The following is a 14245-nucleotide window of genomic DNA, read 5'->3' on the forward strand; positions in this document are numbered from 1 at the left end:
GTAGATAGCATCCATGCTACTATTGAACTGTTCATTAAAAAAATTACTGTATGGGCACCTAGTGAATGACCACCAATAATAAGGAATGCTTGAACAAATCCCAGACCTTTGGAAATAATTGAATTAAAATCAACGGATTTTTTGGATTGGAAACAGTTTTCTACTACATTTTTTCCTAACATTCTAAAAACAGAAACTGGTGAAATAGTAATTAACTCTAAATTGAGGTCATTATTATTCATAAAAAAAGATGAAGATGTAGATATAATGATTTTTGAATCTTATAAATTTGAAGAATGTCCCAAAAAACTACATGTCATCAAAAAAAGAGGGAGATTTACACAAACACCAACATTGCCAAACAAATGCTATGAAAGAAAATGACCCATTTCATGTGCCAAATTCAAAGATTTGTCTGATTTGTGCAAGAATGGTAGTATCCCAGAAAAGTAAGATAATTTTTAATTCTATTTTGCACTGGTTTAACAAATGTATAATAATATAATATTATTGATTAACAGATTTCATGCAGAGTACTATGATATGAATTCTAGTGAGACAATTAGAGACTGTCTTGACGAGTCTGATATTGAAGATTCTGATGTTTCTAATGTTTCTAATGTTTCTGATGACTATTAGTAATTATTATAAATATTATGTTTCAAGATCATTGTAATTGGTCTAATTTTTTTATTGTTACTTAAAGGATAATTTTTACTTATTTACTAGTCAAGAAGACTGAACATTAACTACATAATATGCAATATTAAAATATAATTATTATTAAGTTTTTATAATATTATTATACAGTTGATTTATTTTATTTTATTTTAAACGCAGAGGTGTTTCTAGTTTTTAACTATAGACTATTATGTCATTTTGTTATTAATACAATATTGTTCTTTTTAGGATAATTTTCTACTTATTAACTAGTCAAGACGACTGAATATTAAATACATAATAATAATATGTAATATTAAAATATTATTACTATTAAGTTTTTATTTACTGGTGATTTTATTTTATTTTATTATTATAAATTCAGAGGTATCTCTACTTTTTAATTAAAGACTATTGTCTATTATGTTTTCAATACAATATTGTTATTTTTTTTATTCAAAGGATAATTTCATAATAATTGACTACCTACTACCTAGTCAAGTAGACTATAAAAACTAATTATGCAGTACAAATTATATATTTTCATGTAATACAGGTAATGTTATAGTTTTTATTTTTATTAAAAACAGGTATTTCCACTTTTTTAATTAAGTCTTATCTTGAAAAAACAATTATTTGCTTAGCATTGCTCGAAAATATTGTTACATGGCGTAATAATTTTATTATGAACTAATTATTAAAAAAAAAATCGAAAGTAAGTCTGGCGTAAGCGCCTTTTTTTTTAATGTTTTTAAAATATGTCGTAAGTGACAAAACTTAAATTTAAATTAAAAAAAAAAAAATTTAAGTATTATTATTATACAAGAACAAATATTTGGTATAGTTACAACCAAAAAACGATAGTTTATAAATGTAGAACAACGTAAATACGTAATCTCTCTTAAATGGTTTTTAGGCTATCCTGAACAATTTGGTTTATGGCGCTTACGTCAATTAGCCTGCAGTCGATATTATGTAAATCCTCAACTATACACTCATCTTGTAAACTAACATAACATGTTCCTAAATGATTTCTGTCGACAAAGATGTTCAAAGATTACTTCACTATGTAGTTTAATTGTTGTAGTTTTTTAAATTTTAGTTGCAACTAAGTTTAAGTGCTGAACGTTTTTGTTTTTAAATACTTAAATATTTTGAGAGGTTCGGAAATGTTGCTGGTATACATCTGGGTCTTATGCAATAATCCTCCGCATTTCAATTCCAAAATATGTCACTATATTATCTTATTTAAAATAATGTACACAAACAAAATTCTTACAACAAATGTTTAACAATTTAATATCCTATAATAGTACATAAAGAAATTTGTTTAATAGTTTGTAATATACATATTTGTTTTTATTTAAATTTTAAATGTTTCATTTGTCTCAATTGTGTGCACTTTATGTACACCTTACACTACAAATTATTTCCAGATTTGTGTAGTATTTTTTTACAAATAATTAGGCAGGTATAAATCGTAAACTAGATTTATAAACGTAAACAAATGTGTTATTTAATACAAATTATAATTATGGCCCTATCATATTATAAGAACATGAAACTTAAACAAAATTTTAAAGGAATATTATAATAAAAAAAAACTAGTTTATTATTCATTTTTGCAAAATATTACAATTTGATTAATTTATATACCATATAGTTATTCAATAATTATACTATTTTTGTTTAATTAGTCTTAAATTAAGTTAAAAGTTATACAATTATTCGCAGCAATATTGGGAGATGATTTCTATTTTAAATACTGTTTGTTATGACTGGAAGTTTTTTCGATTGAATCCGCGCATAGGTATGTAACATTTTTTATTTATATCAACTTTCTAGTATGGTATAAGCATATTTCATATAAATTATGGAATTTGAAAATGTCACATTTAAACAATTTACTATTCTATATTCAATAGTCTTTAAAGCACCAAAATATAAAATAATGAATATAACCGGCCTTCCAGAAATGTGGTGGTGCCAGGCTGTTTTCATGTTTACTAATAACACCAAAAATGCAGTGAAAAATTGTGTCACTTTTTTAACGAAATGTTATCTTCTTATCTTTTGAAAAACTAGGTATAAAAAAAACACAAATTGAGTGTAAAAAAGTTCTGTCAACATTATAATAAACTATACACATGACTTTGAAAACTTTTCAATTTTCAGTTCCAAAAAAATTAGGTGTGGATAATTTTATTAGACTATCCTTTCGATATCAACCATTTGGAACTCAAAAAATAAATCAATTCAAACAAATTTATTTTATTAATTATTTTTATATTGTGTTCTGTATTTCATTTATTTAAATTTTGTTTATTAAAAAACATCATATACTGATAACTAACCAGAATACCTGGTCAGTTGGATAAGGTATTAAACCAATTCAATTTGTTATTATAAATTTAGAATTAGGTAATGTCAAAATATGACATACCTGATAGCATATATAAAATTAAGTTTTTTTTTATTTTCGCAATCTTCTATTTGGTTCCTTTCCGAGTCAACCGTAAAAATATTAAATGTATCCGCCCGTCAATTTTTAAGTATGTAAAATATTAATATTAAAAATGCTCATAACTACCTTAACGATTAAAATACGTAGATATTGAGAAAAACCAACTACAGGAAACAGATAATGTTCTATCTTTAAGTTTGATTGTAAGTAAGTTCACTCTAACGTTTAAGCTAACAACAATTTTAACTGCTGAACTTAAATTTGTCATGTTGTCGTATTTTATAAGACGGAGGCAACACTAAACACAATAAGTACCTGACAACACGAGTGTATCGTTAATTGCAGGACACTGTTGAGCGAAGTTGCATGCATTTTATGGATAGGTCACAGTTGTTATGTACCAACTTACCTAATAAAAATTAAATTCAACATTTTTAAGAAATAGATGTATTTTCTTGAATTTTTGGTCGAAATTTAACTTGCCTGTATTTGAACGGAACTCGGAGCCACTGGGCATGTAAAATTGACAGTTATTGAAATTACGGGAAGTTATACATATGTATTATTATGTGGGTAATGATTAAAAATCGCTTCATAAAAATAAAATAAAAACATCAACATCAATCATTAACTATATATTCATACTTATATAATAAAGTTGTATATACAATCACTTTTTAGGTAGGTAGGGTATATGTGTAAGTGTTATTGATATATTAAATTATGGTTAACCTAAATAAATAAAAAATACACAAGAATATAATAGTGATTATTCGTTGAATAATCAACTATAAGTATATACAAAAAAATTATAAAATTATAATGAATAAATAAAAAACATAACAAAATATATTGCTAACGACCCGATAAAAGAAAACAAATATCAACGTATGTCAATAATAGTTTATTAAAATACAATTAATTATACCTAAAGAGTAGATAAATAGTGTAGTCATGTGGGAGATTAAAATTACGCGTTACAAATGTCCACACACACACACGCACACACATGTATTATATTATTCGTAGGTACACCTCCATAGTGAAGGTATTATCTAACCTCGGGAAATGGTAGGTACCTATTATAGGTAATAGGTATGACCTATATTGTATAAAAAATACACCCGCACATTCCACGGCAGGGATTTCAATATTTGCAAGGGTAAGGCACACAAATAACCGGCTCCTGGTCCAATAAAAATACAACTTTTAAGTACATATCCAAAAAAATCCTCTCGCTCGATAGGTCTCCCAACTACCATTATAAATTACAACTTTAAAGAGCGACGTATACAATTTTGGCAATATAGATAACGGATGATATGATATTTAATCGTAAAACATATAGTCAAATAAAGTAAAATTACTATCTAAAGATCATATTATCTGTAGCTAGTATGTTTGTTTTTATCGGGTTTCTTACAATGGGACTGTCTACATATTATATGTTATATATACTATAAGTTATATGATATGTAGTTGTAGTGCTTATAGTGCAATGCCACAATCGATAAGACCTTTTACCTATTCTCGAAAAATTAACTATTCAGTAACCACGAATCGTCTTTACAGTTCAGCTTAATTAATTCAGTTGAGTACCTACTTATTAACAGTAATATGTACGAATTTGGTACCAAGAAAGGTAATTCCCGCCTTTCAACTTTGTAAGTTAGAATCTCATTTGTAATTTGCAAAGAAAGATTTCTGGAAGTCGATGATGTGCAACCTAACCAACATTTCACTCCGAGAAACAGCATGGATTTTCCAATTTGGGAGATAGGGCTACGCGTGTACACAAAAGTAAAACAAAGAAGTGCAAGTACAAAGCAGCTTAGCGAATTATGTACATCAAAATCCCGCAGAAGCAATACATGTGACAATAAGTGATAAAAATTTTTTAAAAAACTTTTTATATTTTCTATACCCAATATAAATATGTCACTATTCATTTTATCATATCATTCGTTATCGAAATTGGCCAATGTACGAAAGGCATTTTATAAATTATCTGGACATAATATAAAATGCCCAAATTGTTTACTTTGCCCATAACTTATATACTGAAAGCTCTATAGCTGTGATTCTTCCTATGCTGAACAGCCGAGTTTTGGCGATAAACTATGGCCATTACTCTGGAGACCAATTTCTATACTGTGCTGAGTAACCTGTACATCTTAAATCGTGAAACTAAGTAATAATATATGGTATATTCTTTATCTCAACGTACTTTGTACAATAATTGTACTCATCTTATCAGGTTGTTGTTGTGTCAGTTGTTGTATAGAGCCAGTTAAGGCGTAAATGCGGGAAAGTACATATGGGTACATATCATTATTTTTACCTGTAAATGTAAAACACATTGCAAAATACGTCCTCATGCCCCCCCCCCCCCCCCACAAATAAAGCACATGCTCCACAGTGTTTATTTGAAAATGAACGCCTATGAAATATTAAAGCTGTTAGTTAGGTACCTATGCTTATTTGGAGACCAATGACAACAATAATAATACGTACTGCAAATAATTAAATATTACGATTATTATATAATCCTAACCATTTTCATAAAATGCATACCTACCTAACATTTATAAAGGTACAGAGAAGAAAAATACAGGCAACTAAAAAATCTCTACTAAAAATTAATCTTTATCACTGATAACTTATCATTTACTTACTGTCAACTACCTACACAGTATTTTTTTGTTTAATTTAACTTAACTTTCCTACGTTTCCTACCTAACCCTGCACCTATTTAAAACTATTTCATAATTGGCTACGAAAAAAAGTTCGTACCCGTAAAAAGTTTTGTGAAAAAACAATATTTAGTCAAACAAAACGATTGATAGCTATATGATAAATTTAAAAAAATCAATGGAATAACATTATAGCTACATTAGATTTTCTCGGATATTTGCCTACATATTGTCAGTAATGCCTTGATTTGCAAAACAACAATACTTAAGTGTATGAATGATATTTTATTAAAAGGACTTCGCCGGTTATGTTCAGTTTCTACATAAAGACATTGAAGCTGCAGATAGGCTAAAATTGTTTGTAAAGCAATTATAGAGATAAAACACCTGAAATTGAACAACATTTTGTAAGAGGTATAATGATGTTTTTTTTTATAAACAGTTGCAATTGTTTAAATCCTCCTGTTGATATTAATTTATAATTCTTAAAAAAAACATTTATACCAGGATACCTTAAAACATTTATTTTAGCAAATAGTTTATACCTACCTATTTACCTGTGACCCGTGAACGTAAATTCATAATTCGAATTAGATTTTGGAAATTTATTTTTAATGCGAAGAAGTGGAAATCAAATATTAGTACAAATTGAATTGTCGGAAACATCATATTATATTTATATATGTATGGTTTTGTTTCTATGACCCATACCATTAACTTTCAATTTTAGCATTTAATTGATGACAAGAACATACCTACATTTTAAGGTTGGATTGTCATTTGATCGTCAAAATTAATATCATCTATTGCAGCTGCACCCTTTATAAATACATCGATATCAATATCCATCGAGAAGATAAAGTAAGGTTATATTTACCCACCATTTCCTCTGAGGACAAACGTAATTATTATGCTGAAGTTAGTAAACATAACAAAATATGCAAAGTAAAATATTAATAAACGATGATTTGAAGAAAGAAAACAGGAAAAAAGAAAACCTTTCTACCTTCTAACCGACGCGACGCTTTTGCAACACACCTGTCAGTTAAGCTAGTGTAACTTAGTACCTACCTCAAATCCTATAGTTTGAGTATAAGTAATAATTACTAATAAGTATAATATCCGTGGTTTTGAGTAGGTACTGTATAGGTTGTACCTACGTTAAAATGCGACTAGACCAAACATCATATTTGTTCAAAACACGAGGTACCTATATCGAGTTCCAGGACAAAAATTCTAAATCGACGCGATCTCGTCATAAATAATTTAAGAAAAATAGGTTACCATAGTCCATAATATAATATAATAAAAATATACTATTATATATTATTATGGTCTTTGGGCTTATTGCACATAAATTTAAGTATTGTACACAATATAAGTTATTCGCCCGACAATCGCCTCGCCTAACTAACTCCCGTCGGGAATCAGTAGTGGTGCTGCGAGTCGTGCGACATGATTGCGTTTCTGTGGGATCCAGCCTGCACCGACTGGAACGGTGGCATGCACGTGCCAAGACCGTGGCGGACGTTCTGCTGCGGCGGTGGCAAAGGCGGTTGCGCCGTCAGTGCGGCTGTGGAGATCTGTGGTGCGACCGCTGCTGGCTGGTGTTGCGGATACGGAGCGTCGTGGAGTTTGCGCAAGTGTTTCTTGAGATCGAAGTTCCTGCAAAACCCTTTGCCACAGACGTGACACGTGAACGGCTTCTTGTCGTTGTGAGTGTGCATGTGAAACGTCAGGTTGTACACCTGTTTGGTATATTGGTACACATGAAAAAGACAAACCAATATTTTAAAACGATGCCGGGAACAAACAATATTCGAGTACTGTTCCGAGACTCTTAGGTGATGGGAAGTGTGGTAGGTAGTATGGGGGGTTGAATAAGATATTAAAGTAGCTCAATTTTAAAATAATAATGACAAAAACACATTATGGTCCCTCTCAAAGTATGTACAGATAGGTTCTCTCGGTTATGGAGGTGATATACATTTGTTCATTTTCTCCGCACTCGTGCAAACTGCTAACGCTCCAACACATTCACGTGGCCTCCAGTAATTAACCAACTGTCAAACGGTATCGTCGTTGTTTTTTTTTTTAGTTATTTGGCTCTTTTGTCGTTAGATATTATAAGGCTTTTTGAATGCCGCATAATGTACACTTGATCTTTAATGCTTATATCAACTCGTTTAAAATACTAAAACCACTTAAAAACTTAAGTTCTATACTTGGTAGACAAGTTAATTATTAGTATAATAATTTGTATTATAATGACTTAATTAAAAGTCTGGCTGAAGCATTTTTTTGTTTCCCAAACCAAAAAAAAAAAAAAAATTCAACTAAACTCAGTTTTCAGTGATCAGAGTAGTACCTACCTACTCTAGTGAGTGGATTTATATACATTTGGATATTTTTTCTGGGTGATTGTATATTTATATAATATATTAAGGATAAGCAAAAACTATAATATTTTTAATGCTTTTAGAGTAAAATCAAACATTTTCAATCAGTATTTTTAATATTCTGTAGATATTTGAAGATTTTAAGGACATATTTTGTCTATTTAATGTTTATTTCAGTATTTTGTTAGAGTACATGTATTTCAGAAAATATTTATTGACGAATGTTAACATTAATTAACCCCAATTGGGGTAAAATGAATTAATAAAACATATATTTTTAAATTGTAGCCACAAAATATTTCGGTGGAGACTATGTTATTGCAAAATTCGTTTATGCGCCTCATTGGGGGAAACTTTTTTATAACATTTATACTTGTAGAAGCTATGAAAGTAACCGTCTTAACATAACCTATGGGTCAACTCTCGTTTAGTAATAGTGTGGACTCACATGATGATTAAAAATCAATATAATAAAACGCAATTTTTTAGCGAAGAATAATGAATAATTGCATGGAATTACATAGCCTGTGTGTATCTTAATACAGTACTCTTAATATTAAGTATAATATACTCGTATGATAATAAGTCCCTTTCAGATGCCTCTATTCATCTATGATAACTGTCGACATTATTTACCTGATGGAAAGCTTTATGGCACACTGTGCACTTAAACGCTTTTTCCACGCTGTGCGTTAGCTTGTGATTCTTGTAGTTGCCCTTTTGGTGAAATCCTTTGCCACAGTATTCGCAAGTGTACGGCTTGTACCCGGCGTGTATCCGAGTATGCGTGTTCAGCGTCGAACTCCTGTTGAACGCTTTTCCGCAAATGGCGCACGTGTGAGGCTTTTCTTCGGTGTGTATGATCTTGTGGCGGCACAACGTGGACGCTTGTCTGAAGCCTTTGCCGCAAACCTGCATCAAACGTAGATATAATATATTAATATCTATATTATATCTTATATATTATATAATATAAGAAACATTATCATTATAGAAGGACTTTGCAGATATAAATGGTAAGTGCCAACTGCAAGGTGATTCTTGAACAAAACTGATTATGATAGAAACGTGTAAAATAGTACGTTCTCCAATGTTTAAAAAATAACTCATTAATTATATCTCTTATAAATATGCCTGCAGGGTATTTCAAGATAATCGAATAGCTCTATACATATATTATGTATATTTTATAAATATAACGTGCATATTATGATCACTGATCACAGAAAGAATAGCGATGGCCCCCGTCCTGAAGTGAGGATAATATTTCCCAGCGGTTATCAGAGTGCTATTTCCTTCTAAATCAAATTTATTCCAATGCAGTATAATATGTTTTCATTGCAATGCAATTACATTCAATAGATTCTTGAAGTAATAGTAATTTGTAAGTATATTGTGTCGATATTTTATGGGTAGCCGAGTAGCTATCTAAAAAAAATATGATATACCTTTTATTTCATTTAAATACATAAACAATAATTTGCTCTTATTACTTCTGACCGGTTAAATTTTTTTCGATCGTTTTAAAAATATGCATATTATTACTTTACGGTGCCATATAATTCAATACAATGACCCCTCCTTTGACAAATTTCATAATAAAATGCCACGTATAATCAAATATTATACCTATTAATTTCTGAATGTACATTAAACCTAACCTACATATTATTTGCAAAATTATATAATATGATTTTTAGTTTATAAACTTTTTATACGTCATAAATAAACGATTTGCCAAAAAATTTTTAATTATTTTTTTGTTTCAAATGTTAAATATAACTTTCACGAACCTAAATGTTTTTTTTTTTTTTGTACTCTTAAGTTTTAATGTAATTTAATAGGATATTTAAAATAATAATTTTAAACACTACCCTAGAAAATTACACAAATTAATCTAGAACTGATTATTGTTCAGTATTGTTTACAGTACGGTATTGACGTGAGTTTTACCCGTACCGCTCTCTTATCTAAATCGTTAACTTTAACGACCCGCACGCACTATACCTTATAATTATCGCTTATCGTTTCAATTATATCTGTATTTGTTATTCACCTCAACACTTTGTCATAATGGCCAGTTCACAGAAACCTAAAGCTGATACGCCGGTAATGAAGACTTTGACCAGAAACGCCAGTAAAACTATTACGTTGGATAATATTTGGTCTGTATTATCGGATGTCAACGATAAGGTAACTACTTATGACTCTGACTTTAATAACATAAACATTAAGCTATCCAACCTCGAGTCCAGTTTTAATGATTTTAAGAGTTCTTTGAATTTGATATCTACAGAACTGTCTAAAGTTAAAAAAGATAATGAGGGTCTGTCCTCAGAGATCCAGTTATTACGTAGTAGAGTAATTCAGCTGGAACATTCTCAGTCACATAATGTCGATGTAATTCAAGAATCCCATGACAGATTATTAAAAGAAAAAAACTTGATTATTTTCAACGTGCCTGATTCTGATACTGAAGCTTCGTCAGTAACTACTAGTTTAGTTAATGAAATCTTCAAGGATCTACCTAATCCAGTGTCAGTGTCAAATGCTAAACGTTTGGGTAAACCGAGTAACCGTCCACGTCCTATTTTAATCCAATTCAACTCACACTCAGAGGTTCACTCCATATTGCGTATCAAGTCTAAACTCCGTAGTAGTACTCGCTGGAAAGAAGTGTCGATTAGTACCGATATGACTATAAACCAAAGAAATCATATGAAGTTACTTTGCGCTCAACTCAAAGATAAACGAGATATGGGAGATTTAAGTTGGTTCATTAAATATGTAGCTGGTATCCCTAAATTAGTTCAAAAAAACTAATTTGTCACCCCAAAGTTGTTAATTTGTTCAATGATGTATATAGTTGTAAAAATGTTTCTTATTATAATAATGTTAATACTTTCTCGGGCATATATCAAAATGTTAGAGGCCTCCGGACTAAACTTAATTTACTTCGTGCTAATGTTCCATGTTTAAACTACGACTTTTTTGCGTTAACTGAAACTTGGTTATGTGATTCTATCCATGACAATGAGCTTAATTTTAAAAATTACAATATTTTCCGTTATGATCGTGATCACCATTCAAGTAAATACAAACGTGGAGGGGGAGTGGCTCTATGTATACTTAAAAAATTTCCTGCTATCAGGTTGAATACTCCTATTCTATGCCTTGAACACTTAATTGTTGAAGTCAAACTTAACCATAAGAGTAAAATTGTCTTAGTTGTTTGCAATATTCCTCCATCTAGTCTCTTATCTAGTTATGTTAGCTTTATTAATTCACTAGAGTGGTTACAATCTACTTTACCTACCAATCATAAAATATTAATAATGGGTGATTTTAATTTGCCCTTAGTAACATTTTCGTCTGATAACAATGGTCTTCATATAAATGGTGGTACCTCTGAACGCTCAGATGTTTTATTTGATTTTTTCTCTGAGAATGGCTTTTTACAATATAATCTTATAAAAAACCACGTTAACTCGCAATTAGATTTAATCTTCTCTAATATAACTAATACTATAGTAACTGGCTGCCACGAAGAACTAGTACCCATTGATGTTTACCACCCAGTTCTCGAGATTAGTTGTGAATATGAGACGACACCAGTTTCTCATCGTGATAAAAGCTATAAATATAATTTTAAGAGAGCTGATTTTAACTTAATAACTAACGTTTTATTTAACTGTGATTGGTCCAATGTTTACAACACGCATTGCATTGATTTTGCCACCAATGAGTTTTATCGCATTCTTTCGGATGTCATCTATAATTACGTACCCAAATATACTTTTAGTAAACAAATTTACCCTAACTGGTTTTCACCTGATCTTCGTAGAACCCTAAATAAAAAGTTAGCTGCTCACAGAAAATACAAAGCTTCTAAATTGCATTCTGATTATGAAATTTTCTCTAACTTTCGTAAACAATGTAAGCAATTAATTAATAAATGTAATTCTGATCACATTATCAATACCCAAAAAAACCTTATTAGTAATCCAAAGTATTTCTGGAGTTATGTTAATATGTCTAGAAATAATTCTGATATCCCAGTATCAGTTCATCTTTCAGGGAAAAAGTTTAATAACCATTCAGAAGCTGCTAATGCATTTAGTGATTGGTTCGCCTCTGTTTATGAAAAACCTATTTCATTTAATAATTCTACATTAAATAATATCATTGATTGTGTTAATGTTAGTATGTTAGATATTTCTGTCAGTGAAGTCTTTGATTCCTTAAACTTGTTAAATTGCGCCTCTTCATCTGGCCCTGATTCTATCCCACCTATTTTGCTTCATAACTGCCGCTGGGCATTAACTAAACCTTTACACCACTTATATAATTTATCCCTAAAGTCTGGCACATTTCCTGAAGCTTGGAAAATCAGTTTTGTCCCACCAGTATGGAAATCTGGTGATAGATCGTCGGTCACAAACTACAGGCCAATTTCAAAAATAAACATTATTCCTAAACTATTTGAGAAAATCATCGAACCAAAATTGACGATATTATTTACTAATGTTCTGATCAGTGAACAACATGGTTTTCGTCGCGCTAAATCCACATTAACAAATACTTTGGTATTCTATTCATATTTAGTTGATATCGTTTCATTAGGTGGTCAAGTCGATGCTATCTACACGGATCTCCATAAGGCGTTTGATAAGGTAGACCACGGTCTTCTTGCGAAATTAGGTAAATTAGGTGTAAGAGGTCCACTACTATCTTGGTTTTCTTCATATTTAAGTGGTCGCTCTCAACTAGTGAAGATACACAACTCCGTTTCCAAAACAATTAAGGTCATGTCGGGAGTTCCACAAGGCGGTCATTTATCGCCTTTGCTTTTTATTTTATTTATAAATGACCTAAATAATTGTTTTAAATCATGTAAGTTTTTACTTTTTGCGGACGATATGAAATTATACATGCCAATCCATTCTCCCAATGATACGACTTCACTACAACATGATTTGGATCTATTTTCTTCTTGGTGCTCATTGAATGGCATGGCTTTGAATTCCTCTAAATGTGTTTGCATTTCATTTAACCGTTCTAAATCTCATATTAATTGTCAATATTTTATTAACGGTACGGCCCTTAACTGTGTCAATCAAGTACGGGATCTAGGTATTATTCTATCTGCCGATTTGTCATTCAATGCCCATATTAATTCAATTTATGGGAAAAGTCTTCGAGTTTTAGGGTTCATAAAGCGCACCTGCTCTGAGTTCAATGATGCATTATGTATGAAAGTTTTATATTGTTCGCTGGTTAGATCTTTACTGGAATATGGTTCGGTATTGTGGAATACTAATCAATCAGGTTTAGTTAATAAATTAGAAAAAATACAAAAAAATTTTTTGCGTTTTTATGCTTTTAAATCTAATTACTCATATAATAAAACTGTTGAGATTGCGAGCTTTGTTGGTTTGAGGTCACTTAAGACTCGAAGATTAGTACATGATGTTACGTTTATGTATAAAATCTTGAATGGTGGTATCGACTGTCCTGAATTATTACAAAAAGTCGGCCTTAAAGTACCCTCTTTTAATTCAAGATTTAACCCACCCTTTTCTATTCCTCATTCTAATAAAAATTATATTATTAATAGTCCGATGTGCCGCCTACCAACATCATGTAACTTATTACTTAATTTTGATTTTTATTTCGACTCCTGTACTAAGCTAAAAAATTCTATTTATAATTTAAATGTTGATGGTTAACATGTTATGTACTTATTCCAATTCGGTTAAATTGTATTTCTTTAATTATTATTATTATTATTATTATTAGGTGTAGTAGTAGTAGTAATTTTTATTCACTTGTTTAATTTAGCGATATTATAAGTTACACTTTCTGTACTCTTACCCTTTGGGGTGTTAAATATTTATTATTATTTAAATAAATATTATTATTATTATTATTATTATTATTATTATTATATCAAGAAAATAATTGTTTGTATCGCGTACACGTACTTACCTAATGCCTACCGTCGAATAGGTACGATGATAAAGGGAAGG

At 30.2% G+C, this 14245-nt stretch overlaps 1 protein-coding gene and 1 pseudogene across 2 annotated transcripts in view; one reads left to right on the forward strand and one right to left on the reverse strand.

Annotated features, from left to right (window-relative positions):
• Positions 1-267: 267 nt before the first annotated feature.
• Positions 268-639, forward strand: LOC111038302 (annotated as a pseudogene).
• A 3349-nt stretch (positions 640-3988) lies between these two features.
• Positions 3989-14245, reverse strand: part of LOC111038304 (fez family zinc finger protein 2-like) — a 71290-nt gene continuing 61033 nt past the window's right edge. For both annotated transcript variants that reach the window (XM_022321348.1, XM_022321347.1), the window contains 2 exons: positions 8853-9128; positions 3989-7565 (listed from right to left, as the gene is read on the reverse strand). In XM_022321348.1, coding sequence (XP_022177040.1) covers positions 7245-7565; positions 8853-9128 — 597 coding nt within the window. In that variant the 3' untranslated portion in view covers positions 3989-7244. The remainder of the gene's footprint in view (positions 7566-8852; positions 9129-14245) is intronic.

Source organism: Myzus persicae, unplaced genomic scaffold (genome assembly GCF_001856785.1).
Source record: "Myzus persicae strain clone G006 unplaced genomic scaffold, MPER_G0061.0, whole genome shotgun sequence".
NCBI classification, from domain to species: Eukaryota; Metazoa; Arthropoda; class Insecta; order Hemiptera; family Aphididae; genus Myzus; species Myzus persicae.